Source organism: Rhipicephalus microplus, chromosome 8, assembly GCF_043290135.1.
Source record: "Rhipicephalus microplus isolate Deutch F79 chromosome 8, USDA_Rmic, whole genome shotgun sequence".
In the NCBI taxonomy this organism is placed as follows: Eukaryota; Metazoa; Arthropoda; class Arachnida; order Ixodida; family Ixodidae; genus Rhipicephalus; species Rhipicephalus microplus.
This window is the reverse complement of record NC_134707.1, coordinates 15,073,986-15,088,451: the sequence shown is the minus strand read 5'-3', so window position 1 is coordinate 15,088,451 and position 14,466 is coordinate 15,073,986. Positions and strand designations below refer to the sequence as shown.

The 14,466-nt window shown below is 46.1% G+C and overlaps 1 protein-coding gene across 3 annotated transcripts in view; it reads right to left on the bottom strand.

Moving 5' to 3' along the window:
* Positions 1-14,466, bottom strand: part of LOC119164167 (cofilin/actin-depolymerizing factor homolog) — a 39,265-nt gene that overhangs the window by 23,766 nt on the left and 1,033 nt on the right. The window contains exons 1-3 of one of the 3 annotated variants that reach the window (XM_075871147.1): positions 8,943-9,082; positions 4,256-4,518; positions 3,189-3,389 (exon numbers count right to left, since the gene is read on the bottom strand). In XM_075871147.1, the coding sequence (XP_075727262.1) occupies positions 3,239-3,389; positions 4,256-4,518; positions 8,943-8,945 (417 nt within the window). In that variant the 5' untranslated portion in view covers positions 8,946-9,082 and the 3' untranslated portion in view covers positions 3,189-3,238. Of the gene's footprint in view, positions 1-3,188; positions 3,390-4,255; positions 4,519-8,942; positions 9,083-14,466 lie in introns of those variants that run through there. The other 2 variants (XM_075871146.1, XM_075871148.1) reach the window with 2 other exon arrangements.

Here is a 14,466-nt window from a genome sequence, read left to right as displayed (position 1 = left end):
ACGTGACTTGAACGAATGATATGACTGATGCAAACATGATAACCATGAAATGTAAGAACATGACTACATGCCACGCTCACGATATGCTCGCAGTCGTTTCACTGGCTTCACATACACCGAATTGGGTATTACGCTACGTGAATGGATGACAAAGGTAAATCACACGTTCAAACATACATGACTTGCATGTCACTACATGTATACATGCTACGCTCCTATACTGCGCTCGCCGCCATTTCGCTAGCATCTTATGTACCAAATTTTGTATTACGTGCGTGACGTGAATAGGCGACGAAGATAAATGACTCGTCCAAACATGAAAATCATGACACGCGTGTCACGACGTAGGTGGTGGGTGCGATGTTGCAAACGCGGAGTTAGCCTGACCTAAATGGCTGGCAATTGTTACGCTTGAGCATCTCTTGAATTATAAGGGACCCCAAATGCCATTCAGCCCAGTGTCTCGCAGGAAAGCCATCAGGATCCGTTGTACGCTCCTCCTGGTCACCGCGGGTCCTTCTGTAAAATTGACATCTTCAAATGTCCCGTGCTTTTGACAACTTTTCTGCAAGCTGCGTACCATCTCTGTTCTTTCTCTGTCAACCTGCGGGCACAGCCAAATGAAATGTTCGATGTCGCTGATGTCACCACGCGTGGCACAAAACGAGGAAGGCCTCGTCCAGTCTTGAACGATCAAGCCGGCGTGTATGCGGAGGCGGTTCTTATCCGGTAAAGCAGCGTCGTTTGTTCTCTACAAAGTCCGTGGGTTATGCATGACTGATATACGGCGCGTGTCGCTTAAAACATGACTACATGCTACATTCTGCTGGTATTAATGTGACAATTCATCCTTCCTCATTCATGCTCCACGTACAATCAATTCTGACTGTACGCGAGATTTACCCATCTTTATAATATCCAAACATAAAACATGACTATACATGCAATGCTCTTAGCGCGCTCGCAGCCATTTCGCTAGCTTCACATGTCAAATTTGGTATTACGTGACGTGAATGGTGTCACAGGTCCCGTTAATTAGGGGGGGCGATCGCCGGGCTAATTCCAAGGGCCGAAGTATCGGCCCCCCGAGCCGCACCACGAAAGCGTGGACAATTTAGAAGTGGTCCTATTCGGCGCGCCAGCGGACGCCGGCTGTGGCCCAAAGAACAAGTCAGAGCCGAGAGTTGATAAACAAAACAAAATATGTTATCAATTACGGCAGATCAAAACGGTACACAAGTATGCACACTCGGCAATAGTTGAATACAATATGTCACCAATCAAACAACGTACTACACAGTACAATCAGCCACACTCGAAACAACGGACACAGACAACAATACGCACTACAATGCAGTCGCATGCATCGAACAACCAAGACACTTAAAGACTAAAGAATTAGAAAACTTATTCAGTCCAAAGTTCTTGGATCAAAATTCTGAATGATACTCTTCCGAGAATCCCTCACTCAAAGTCCAGTGTTGTTGTCGCTCCTCTGCCTCCGAAGTTTTCTTCCAGGAAACCTCGCGTCTTCAATTGACCGCTCTCCAAACTTCAAACTTCTTCGCCGGAAACACGTCGGCTTCCCACACGCAGCTGTTGCCACGCGTCTTCGCTCGATAGCGGTAGACACACACTCTTGACTGTAGCACGAGTCTTCACCCCTCAGGTGGAAATCCTCTTCTTCTCCTCCTTTGTCACGGAAGACAAAAGGCTTTGCCCACAAGGGGAAACACCCTACGCACTCTGGTGCATACTTTCTTCTTCTCCTGCTTTGTCACTAAGGATAGAACCATCACCGACAGACGCGGCGGAATACCCCACGCACACTGGCGCTAACTTCCTTCTTCTCCTGCTTTGTCGCTGAGGACAAAACCTTCGCCGACTACACGGCGGAACACCCTACGCGCTCTGGCGCATACTTTCTTTTTCTCCTGATCTCCCATCTCTGCTGCTTGGTTAAATACCTTCCACGCGAGATTCCGCAAAATTCTCATCATTTCGTCGGCGCGATCTCCACAGCGAAGGCTCGGGGAAAGGGCGAGGCGGTTCGACGGCCGTCCGCGACGGATGACGCAACCCGGCATCACCACGCCTCTTTCCATCGAGAACTTTCTACGGCTTGCTCGGCTGCCGATGCGAGGAGGTTCGTCGGCGAACCTACGATTCCGAGGGTAGAGGGACGCGCACCCGGGGAGTCTTTGGATACTTGTTTTCGTTTTTTTATCGTTGACCGCAAGGCATCTCTTGGCGCTTCGTCGCGAGAATTTCGCGGCTCGCCCTTTTTGAGCGCTCGTTTTGTGACAAATGGACGACCGAGCACAAATGCCTGGCGCGAACATAATCATGACATTGAATTCATGTACGGCATAATTTACGTCTCCCTCGTAACGTTGTGGTGATTTGAATGTGTTAGTTCAAACTTATATACTCAATCGTCCTTCGCATATAATCGATTCCCTCTCTACGAGAGATCTGCCAATTTTTACAAAGCTGAAATATTTATCATACTTGCAGTCGACATTGTAGCGTCGCATTTGTGCACAAGGTCTCCTGTATAAATGGGCCCGGAGGCGTTACGCATCGCAAGTTGGCTGAGAATCGATTGCCTCTCGGCTCAGCGCCATAGTCCGACTATACTCGAGTCCGCGTGTCTCGCTAAACTTGAGCGCCGTTCCATTCCGGAATGCGTTATCAGTCACGTCTACTTGGCTAGAGAGGTCTCGCATTTTTGTTAACGTGAAAAGCCTTATCTTTCCACAATGCGAGACGACAATTGTCGTACGCACGTACGCTTACTGACCCACGGGACCTCTGAAAGTGAACGGCCTGCAGTGACACCACTGAAACAGATCCGCTGGAGCACAAACAATCGTGCGATGCGGACTTTGTGACGCAACGTTAGGGTTATTTGTACGTATCGCACGTCTGTGTTGCCAGCGCAACTGTTTAGTGTATACGTGACGCAGAGGTGACGCATATTTTTGAACAAAATTAAGAAGCGAACTTACTTACCGTCTAGATTGGTGTTCAGTAATTGTCTTTGAGACAGCCCATATAACAGTAATCGGTAACTAGAGTATAAGGCCTGTGGCATATGTAGTTGCAACGTCTTGCATAACGCAGAATAAATATGTGGTGCAATACCGAGTGACGATACATTGAAAATATTGTTGTCGATCTAAGTATGCAATTTTTTCATTACCATTTATTCGTCTGTCTGCAATACATCATATTTTCACTGCCACACAGCACCTTTCATCGAATCCTCGAGCTCTTCGACGCTGGCCGCCTCGAGAAACTTATCGATCCCAGTGACTTGCTGTCGGAGTGTCTCATATGCGCTTAAGTACAGCATCCGTTGCCTCGTGTTGGCTCCGTTAGGAAGCCTGCGTATGAAGAATATATACATTTGATTTAAGCCAGAACTACATTCACCACGACAGGCGATCAATAGAGTTTTAACGCCGAAATCACCTCTTCATCAGCATTTACTGCAAAGCTTAAGCCCTAAGTTCATTTATGTACATATGTGGTTATGTAACTATGTACTGTACAATTCCAAACCCACTCTTTATCTTCCAACTGTGTTAAATCTTTGCCACCGCATTTCTGAGTGGATAAGGACGAACAACACAACACAAATTATTACCGAAAATTGTGAACCTTTCTTGTCTTTCATTAGGTATTTGTAGGTTTGCTTTCTCTTCCTTTTGCCAAAGTCACTGAACTTACTTAGCATCCTATGTGGTAGGTTCGAGTGTCACAGGGCACCCACCGTTTTTCAGCCCGTGAGCTATCCCATCTCGATGAAGTGACTCGCTTTTCTCTCTTCGATCAGCTCTCATTCCCACAGTTTGCTTTCTTGAGCCACGCTGGGACTCGACTCTCTTGTGAGCGGAGAGTCGAGTCCAGGCGTGCCTGAGCACAAACAACACATGTGTCACTGACTCATTGGCTGATCCAGTGGAGAAAGGGGGCAGTGGGCGACTGCCCCCAACCCCCAACAGCTTGTGTCAGCACCCATACCCCCTCCTTTCAGTTCAGGTCATACACCCTCATATCACCTGTCACGATAGATTACCATTAATTAGGTATTAAGGACAAATTAACATTATTTATGCTGTGAGCGGGTTCTTGTAAAGATAATAAGTTAACTTCTGAACACAAGAAAGTCGCCCCCCCCCCCCTCACTTTCTTTCACCATTTTGACTTTAAGTGACGACCCCCATTAAAATGAGCAGCTGGATCTCACCATGTGATAAGAAATGTCTTGTCCGTGGTAGTTCCGTCATCTGCTGTGACAGGGTAGTCGTACACGGCGCACCGGCACTGGCCCGCTTCTCTCGGTCGCAACTCCTCCAAGAAGTTCTCGAGTGGGGCTGAACGCTCTCCCGTTGCCTCTGCGTCGATGACACTCTCTCCGACTACCTTGTAGATGACGTAGCGGTGCTTCTTGTCCGTTTTTCGCGCCTCGTTCACTGCCTTGGCCTCGTCGGAGAATGTCATTCCAGTCGACTGCGGCGAGGAAAAGAAGAAACGAAATTTGCGTGAGGCCTGACGCAAGCGCGTTTTGCATCCTTCCTTTATCGAGCGCGAGGCCCGCTACCGGAAAAAGCTGGCGTCATTTTCTGCGTGACGTGCTAGGCATGATCACAGGCAGGGTCGTCTGCTCTGCTCTGTGAGCACCGACATACTGAAAACGAAATTCTACAATGCTACTTGTGCTGTTCTTCACATTAAGTGGGGAGGCCATGACGTTTCGGTGGCGCACTTGGCAGCACTCAGAATCACTGCTATAGCAGCTGTCTTTGAAGGCGTTTTATGAGGTAAGCCAGAGCCTCAGTGCAGGATATGACGCAACGTAGGCCGGTGTACGTCACCACTCATACGTGTGCGCAGGGTAACATCAAGAGGTTTAAATAAACATTGCTGTAGTGGAAACTTTTGCCCACGAGTGAAGCACTGCCAACCACAAGATGGCGGGTGCGGCAGCCATGTTACAAGGGGCATGTTGAGCTGTTAGCGTTCGGCGATTGAGAAGGAGCGTTTTCCTCACATGCCCAAAGAGTTTAACGTGGCAACCTTTTCGTGTCAAATAGTACTCAAAAGAGTTACTAGTTTTCTTTAGAAAGCCTCCAATTCAAGGCAAATTTTATTAGAGATTAAGTCACCAATACTAATCTCTGCGGATTATTTCTGCGGAAACAGCAGTAATTTAATTTAATATTAACGTAGCCCCTAGACAAACAAATCAAAGCCACTTGATGTCTAAGTGGGCACCACCAAAAAAGAGCATGTTTTTGAGATATTTCGAGGGCAAAACCAGGCTTGACTACTGCTGGAAGAGCCTTGCGGGAGCTTCCACTCTAGCATATATATATATTTTTTCAAAACCTCCTTGGGTAAGATGCTGCGGGACGCTTTGGTTGTGAACCTTAGAAATAGTAAACGGCTCCATTGAATACACCGCGCTTGTGCAGCCTGCATTTCCGTGAGGAAGACATTTGCTTTGGCGTGGGGCTTCGCTGTTCGAACAAAGTCTGTAACAAGCACATGGAAAAAACTAAGCGGCACATGTAACAAAACTAGAAAGAACGACAGAGAGTGTTGTGTTTTCCAGTTTCGTGCACTCTTATACGTATGTTGAAATAGACTGACGTATGTCACTCTATTTCAGTCTAATATACTGTCAGTCTATTATAATGTCAGTCTATTATGTTAGTCTATTTTACGTATGTCAGTCTATTATACAAATGTCAGTCTATTATACGTATGTTGAAATAGACTGAAATAAACTGACGCAAGCGACCGTCCTTCGATGTTTGGCGCTTCACTTGCTGCAATAACACCTCTGTTTTTCACTGCCATTCTTAGCTCAAGCCGGTGCTCGTCCCGTCGTCGTTTGCAGAATTATATAGTCGGCTCACGAACGCTTTGACATTTTTTCGCCTTCGTGTTGCACGATATGCACGTGTATCACCTCGTAGAGTGCTGCTTCTTCTAACAGCAGACGCGAAGCTTGCAGTTTTGAAGTTTTAGATAATGGAAAGTTCACAGGAATTAATGGAAAGAGAGTGCTAGGAATCACGTGAAAAAAAAAGCACGTAGTGTACGTCTTAACCCCGGCCAATGAACAAACAAGATTAAGAAATAGGAACCGTGAACACTCAGTTTGATGCGCGTGAGAAATATTGATGATCAAACGTCCAGACGTTTAGAAGACATCAAGCAATCAGACGTTGTGAAAATGTTTACAACAGCGTTTAGCAGGAGCTCAACGTGGAGCTGAAGCACACAAAATTGCTAATCACAAAAAATATCTGTGTGCCATCTCATTCTTAAAAGAACTCGTGCAACTTAACATATTGCACTGCCTCAGTTATGAATTGGACTTTGTCTATCGATGTCCAGGGGTGCTATTCTGGACACTGTCGAATTCCGTTATATCGGGAAATTCCGTAACGTTGGCATTTTAAGCGAATCAGAGAGGTCGTAGTAGCTCACTTGCTCAATTACCGTTGATCAATGGCGGAATCTGACAACATGACGTCATTCGACACTGTCCAGAATAGCACCCCAGGGCGGCGTTTCGCCGATCCTCGGTAATTCCAAGAAAGTAGACTACTGATATGGCCTGTAAGGAAAACGCCGATTTCAAGGGCAACGCACGTTATGGTGGCAGCTTGCATTTTCTCTTTCTCTCACTTTGTATACCGTATTTATCTTTCGTGTCACCGCTACACAGAGTTATTTGTATTTTGCTTTCATATGGTAAATGCTGCTGCTGCTGCAAAAGCTGCATATGTGCACCCTGCATCGCAAAGAAGAATCAGCACTGTAGACCGATGACCGTGAATGGGCCAAATGGCGACCGTCTTATGATAGGCTTATTGTTTCCGATAACATTAATGAAATTCCAAGCAATTTAACTTTGAATATGAATGGCTAGCACAAACAAAGAGGTGACACACGATTTCGAACAAAGATACGAACTCACTTATTGTCGTGATTGGTCGTCGTGAGCTGCTGTATACGATTAGCCTGCTCGCGAAAAACAGGACACGAAAAAACTTAATGGCGCCAGGCCCGTCACTGGAGGCGGCACCGTTGTTTTCGTCGCCTGTATTACTGACGTTGGCAATGATTGCCATTGTCGCGCCAATAAATGCGATTGCTGGTTAGCTCTGTGTATGTGCGCTTCTTTTCGTTGCCACGTCTTGGCGCGCTGTTTTTCAGCGTAGTATGTTGAAATTGGAAGTTGAAGTTTATTGCCACTTAGGTACACGTATACATGCATAAACAGAAGGAATAGCAGAATAAAAGCTGCGTATAGGCAGCTGGGCTGCTCCTATAGGTCCCCGTGCAATGACAGCAGCAACAAGACGATAATTCCTAATCAGTGCACACTTGTAATATTAAAACGGGAATGCACAAAGCGAACTGACAAAATCTGAAATAAACGCACATTTTCAACAAACACGAAAGCAAGTTTGACGTTCGTAATATCAACCAAAGTGGTGTTCTTTTAGGAATATAACGCATGTTTTCATCCCAAAGTTTATAGTTAGTTTACTATACTTGTCCCGCAACAATCATTGTTGCACCTTATGTTCTTTTTAGGGAAGGCAAAGTTTCATCACAACGCCCCGACTCCTTAGTTCCATGTTGGTCAGTTTCGAAAGACATGCTTCACATTGGATGAAGGGAAAAAATTAAAATGAAGCAATGGCATCTTTCTCACAATCAGGGGTGGAGCCAGCGGGGAGTACAAAAAGCTGAAGCCCCTCTCCCCCCCCCTGGACATTTCACCTGCCGCCACCCCATTTACCCCCCCCTTTCAAGATTAAACACCGTTTTATTTTAAAATCACAGTAAATTTTAAAAATCAGCACATCTACTGATCAATCAGCAGCCGTGGCAACACTGCTAGTGCCTTATCAGCGAAATGCCTCTCAAAATACTACATGCTTTGTCCCAGCTTTTCCGTTTGTGGAGCTGACAACATCCACTCTCTGCATGTTTCATCCCTCCCCAGTTTTTTTTTTTTTTTGGCTGGTGGAAGCGGATAAAGGGCAAACTTTCAAACTTCGTGTCTATTAACGAATACCATCACTGAGTTAAAAAATATTTGCTAGCATAGGATTTCAATGCATGTTAAAGTTAAAGAAATTTAGCATAACTAGTATATTTTTTCCAAGTATCCGGGGGCCCGGCTTCCTTGAAAATAATGTAAAACATTCAACGAAAATCAATCTTAATATTTTTTTCAGGTTTTATGAACAAAAAAAAAACCACAGCATGTCCGCGGAGTGAATGATGAAGAGAGGGGCGAAGTGCTGGAGGGTTTCATTGAAAAACCGTGAACCATCCACGAATAACGCCCATATCATCAACGACGTGATAGGCACTTTACATCTTTATATGAGAAGTTTTGTTATTCGTAAGTGGCAGATATACGTCACTTCCGTTCCCCCTTCATTTCATCATAACGGCTTTACGGTTGGTGAAGTGGTGAATCGATGACGGGGCGAAGTGGGATGTCTGCAAGGACGAAGTAGTAGGCAATGTGCAAAAGTGGAACTATTGGCGGTCACGCACAAATAAGGGATGAACACAGTGGGACAGTCTATGGTTTAACGCGCACCTAGATACAAGTACACGACCATCTTGCATTTCATATTTGCTGCTTTTCAACAGTTTTTGCTCAATGGTCGGTGAAGTAGTGGATCGGTGATGGAGAGTATTGGGGTGTTTGCAAGGACGACGAATAGTGGGCAGTTGGCAAAGGTTGAACTGTGGGCGGTCACGTACATACATACATACAACGAATGGACATACCCATGACTTTTGGAGCTTCGCCCCTAAAAAATTAGATCATAGAGTAGAGGAGTAGATATACACTACTTAGCGAAGGGCTAAGAGAAGGCAATGTTGCTTACCATGGCGGCAGTTGCTAAGTTTGTTCCCTGGTCGAAGCACAGGACGCTCTACGAAATATTCTCGCTCCTGTTACGTGCACGCAGGCTGGCTCGACGCGAAGTGGGCGACTCGATTGCCTTATATGCCCACGCAACGCAACCAATCTCCCGGCATCCGCCGTCTTGTCGCCAGCGTGAGAGGAGTTTCAAAATGGTGGAATGTTTCGGGTTCTCTTTGCTTTGCCCAATTATCTACAACCGGAGAAGCTGTGTTTGCGCATGCCAACTCGTCCGGGGCTGTGCAAGTGTAGAAAGAAACCGGCGGTCGCTTGCACGCATTACCGTTTTTTGTTTTTGTTTTTGCTGGCCTTGCGAGAATGCTGGCGCGACGCACGTGCTATGCAGATCAAGGAGGATTGAAGAAAAAACAAAAGAAAATGTTTGCGTTGACCATCTCAACAACTATTTTGTACCGGCAATGGTTAAGTCATGGTTTTACCCTGGTTTGCGTGGGAATAATGCTCTATTTAGTGTAGTGCCCGCTTTCAGATAACATGGTTTTTCTCTGTTGTATGCAAACATTATAGGCTAACTATAAAATAACATTTCGTTGTGTCTGGCGAAACTACTCTGCAGGGATTAATATTGATGACTAGATCTCCAATAAAATTTGTCCACAAATTGGAAAATCTTATTAAGGAAACTTTTAACTCGAACGCAACACATCATGGTGCACGTGCGACGTTACTATACTCGGCGACAACTTTTCTTGGCGTTGAAGGGAAAGCTACGGAGGCGGAGCTTCTGCACATGCAGCACTACGTGAAGGAGCACTACGTGAAGTAGCACCATCAGCGTTTCATGCAGACACGTTTGAGGTGCACGTGAAAAGGCGGGACTTTCTCGCGCGTTCGAAAACGCGAAATCACAACGAATAAGTTAAAGCAAGTACGACTATCTTAATGGTGTGAGCTGCGTCCAGTCTCAAATAGCTCCCCATCAAAAACAAAGGGGGAACTTCTATTCACGTTTTCATAAACGCCTCCCTAGGCGCCGCCATAGCCCTCCTTGGGCTGTGCAAATTGGCGCGTCCCCTCGAAAATGCACTGACAACGCTGTGCCCTTAGTCTTTGTACTCCTGCGCACAGCCCATCATGGCGGTGTTTTTTTCCTTCCTGTGAAAAGGTGTATATTTGCCGGTGAAAATACGGGCGCTGTTGTGGAACTACATTCACTGGCGGTGTAGGATGCCCGTGATTTGGCTCTGTAGCCTTGGCTTCAATGCCTAGAAAAGTTGTCGCCGAGTATACACGGTTGAAACTGTATTAAGGCGTGTGAGAAGAACAATGCTTTTCGGTTTAGACTGATTTAGGCACGCGTACACAGCTGCCACACCGACGCGGCCTGCTATTCATTTGCAATGGCAGGCCACGTCTGTATGGCTGCCGTGGACGCGCAACTAATTCTCTACACGTAAATAGTAAGGAGCAGTGGGAGGCTGCAATGTGCAGCTCCGCGCCCGAGGACCAGATCTTGGATTGGGCCAAGAGGGCAGTGGAGACCTACACTGGGTAGCCTCCTCTGACACTCCACCACCGCACCTTTCCCTCTTGGAATAAATAAAGTTTTTCTCCTTCTCCTCCTGTCTATTATATGGTCTCGGCTTGTTTGTTGGCGTGTCATGTCGTCGTCGCGGTCCATAAAGGACGGGAATGCACCATGAAAGTTGAGTAGATCCTACCAATTCCCAATGTCCATGTTATTCATATTACGAGTTACAGGTTGGAAGTCACAATCCTAAACATTACGTTTGGCTTAGCAGAGGTGTTGAATCCTCTACAGAATTTACTAAGCACGATCAATTTTTTTTAAATCTAAATCCAGACACACAAACGCGCGTCTCTCAATGGCAAAGTCATATATATGAAACATGACTTTCTGAAACAAACCTGCTAAATGAGTGTGTGTTAGGGGACCGGTAGCTGGTAAAGCAGTAAGTAATAATTATTATGCTCTGGGAAACATCAACCCACTGCATGTTTTGCCCCTGCCTAGGCTTCGCGCAAGGCGGATGGTTTCACGTCAGTGGAACTTATAGGCACATTCGCGTGCATGCCCCTTTATTCTTCGCTATGCTGGTGAGATCACTGATTCTTGGCTGTACTCCAGCATTTATATAAAGCGAAAGGCTTAGATGCCTCAACAAACGCGAAAATTGACAGCCGTTCCGAGTCGGCAATACACTACGACGTAGCAGTGACGTCACATGATGACGTCTTCGCACGACAACGTAGTCAACGGTGGCAAGGTCACAGGGGCATATCAAAGACCCTGCGAGGTGGCTCCTGTCTAAGAGGCAATGGAAAACCGCGTTACCTGCAGGAAGCTTTCGGGGGGTGACAGGTCTGGCACAGAGTTTCCTATAAGTACACTAAAGGGAACTATGGTGCTATAGTGTCTGTGGGAGCTGCAACGCACGGCACTTCAAGAACATTTGAAAATGCACATATAGTACGCGAATTCATCAAACCTTCGTATTTTGGTTCCGTTTGACTTCGCGTGGCTTGACGCTGCTTTGTCATGAAACAACAATCAGCAATGATGATGTGAATGAATGACGTGAATGGATGACGTGAATGGATGACGGTAATGGATGACGAAGGTAAGTGACATGTTCAAACATACATGACATGCGCGTCACTACATGACTACGTGCTACATTCATAGTGCGCTCGCCACTATTTTGCTAGCTTCACATGCACCAAATTTGGTATTACGTGACGTGAATAGACGACGAAGATAACTGACACGTCCAAACATGAAAATCATGACATGCGTGTCACGACGTAGGTGGTGTGTGCGAGGTTGCAAACGTGGGGTTAGCCTGGCCTAAGAGGCCGGCGATTCTTCTGCTTGAACATCTCTTGAATTATAAGGGACCCCAAATGCCATTCAGCCCGGTGTCTCGCAGAAAAGCCATCAGGATCCGTTGTATGTTCCTCCTTGTCGCCGCGGGTCCTTCAGTAGAAATGACATCTTCAAATGTCCCGTGCTTGTGACAACCTTTTCGCAAACTGCGTACCATCTCTGTTCTTTCTCTGTCAAACTGCATGCATAGCCAAATGAAATGTTCGATGTCGCCGATGTCACCACGCGTGGCACAAAACGAGGAAGGCCTCGTCCAGTCTTGAACGACCAAGCCGGCGTGTATGCGGAGGCGGTTCTTATCCGGTAAAGCAGCGTCGCTTGTTCTCTACAAAGTCCGTGGGTTATGCATGACTGATACGGTGCGGGTCGCCTAATACGTGACTACATCATACGTTCTGCTGATATTAATGTGACAATTTAACCTTCCTCGTTCGCGCTCCACATACAATCAATTCCAACTGTACGCGAGATTTACCAATATTTATAAAATCCAAACATAAAACATGACTATACATGCTGTGCTCTTAGCACGCTCGCGGCCGTTTCGCTAGCTTCCCATGCCAAATTTGGTATTACGGGATATGATTGGATGACTGAGCACAAATGCCAGGCGCAAACGTGATAATCATGACATTGAATTCATGTACGGCATAATTTACGTCCGCCTCGTAGCGTTGTGCTGATTTTAATGTGATAGTTCAACCTTACTCAATCGTGCTTCGCATATGATCGATTGCCACTATAAGAGAGATCTGCCATTTTTTACAAAGCTGAAATATTTACCATATTTCCGTTCGATATTCTAGTGTCGCATTTGTGCACAAGGTCGCCTGTGTAAATTGGCCCGGATGCGTTACGCATCGCATGTTGGCTGAGAATCGATTGCCTCTCGGTTCAGTGCCATAGTCCGACTATACTCCAGTCTGTGGGTCTCGCTAATTTTGAGTGCCGTTTTATTCCAGAATGCGTTATCAGTCACGTCTACTTGGCTATCGCAAGAGGTCACGTATTTTTGTTAAAGTGGAAAGATAAAGCTTGTCATCCGCACGTATACGCTTACTGACCCGCGGGACCTCTGAATGTCACACGGCCTGCACTGACGTCACTGAAACAGATCCACTGGAGCACAAACAATCGTTGATTGATTGATTGATTTGTGGGGTTTAACGTCCCAAAAGCACCATATGATTATGAGAGACGCCGTAGTGGAGGGCTCCGGAAATATCGACCACCTGTGGTTCTTTAACGTGCACCCAGCACAAACAATCGTGGGACGCGAACTTAGTGATGCAACGTTAGGGTCATGTTAGCGTTCGGTGATTGAGAAGGAGCGTTTTCCTCGCATGCCCAACGAGTTTGACGTGGCAACCTTTTCGTGTTAAATAGTGCTCAAAGGAGTTACTAAACTTTTCTTTAGTAGGCCTTGAATTCAAGGCAAATTTTATTGGAGATTCACCCCCGTATTCAGAAACGCTGCTGGACTTGAACTTGACTTGCCATCGACTTGAATGCAACACGAACGCGTTTCGAACGCGCTGTTTTTAGGGTGCCAAGCCAGGACAAACACAAAGGCGGTTTAGGTCAAGTTCATGTCAAGTAGCGCTTCTGAATACGTAATCAAGTCACCGATACTTGTCTGTGCGGATTATTTCTTCGGAAACAACTATAGGCACCCGGCAATGCAGTTTAAGAGATCAGATGTAGTGCCAGAACGCACAGTCTAGCGAGTAGGCGTAGCAAAACCGAGTCTTCCAATGCGTAGTCAAGCGAGTAGACGCAGAAAAACCGAACTTGCACGTGCATATTATTTTTTTTAGTTGTGAGCAAGGGGGTCACGGCTGATTATGTAAGCTCCCAGGAAGCGTTCTTTGGAAACGTGCCATAAAGGGCACTGACACTTCAGCGTGCCACTGTGTTCAGCAAGCGTTTCATTTTCTGAATATCCCTGGCGGTCGGTACCAACAATACTGAGGCGGCCCAAAGAGCTTCGTCGCGCCCTCTGGTCCACGGTCGGGTGCCTATATTTAAATTTTTAATTAGCGTAGCCTCTGGACAAACAAATCAAATCCACTTGATGCCTTGCTGTAGTACCATCTCTGGTACTTGCTGCAGTACCATCTCTGTTTTTCACTGCCATTATTAGCTCAAGCCGGTGCTCGTCCCGTCACCGTTTGCAGAATTATATAGTCGGCTCACGAACGCTTTGACATTTTTTCACCTTCGTGTTGTACGATATGCACGTGTCTCGCCTCGTAGACTGCTGCTTCTTCTAACTGCAGACGCGAAGCTTGCAGTCTTGGAGATATAGATACTGGCAAGTTCAGAAGAATTATTGCAAAGCGAGTGCTAGGAATAATATGAAAAAAAGCACGAAGTGTTCGTCTTAACCCGGGCCAATGAACAAATTGGATTAAGAAATAAGAACCGTGAACAGCCAGTTTGATGCGACGTGAAAAATAATGATGATCAAACGTCCCGGGTTTTAGAAGACAACAAGCAATAAGACGTTGTGAAGATGTTCACGGCAGCAATTCGAAGGAGCTTGACGTGGAGCTGAAGCACGCATAATTGCTAATCACAAAAAAATCAGTGTGCCATATTATTCTTAAAGGGACTC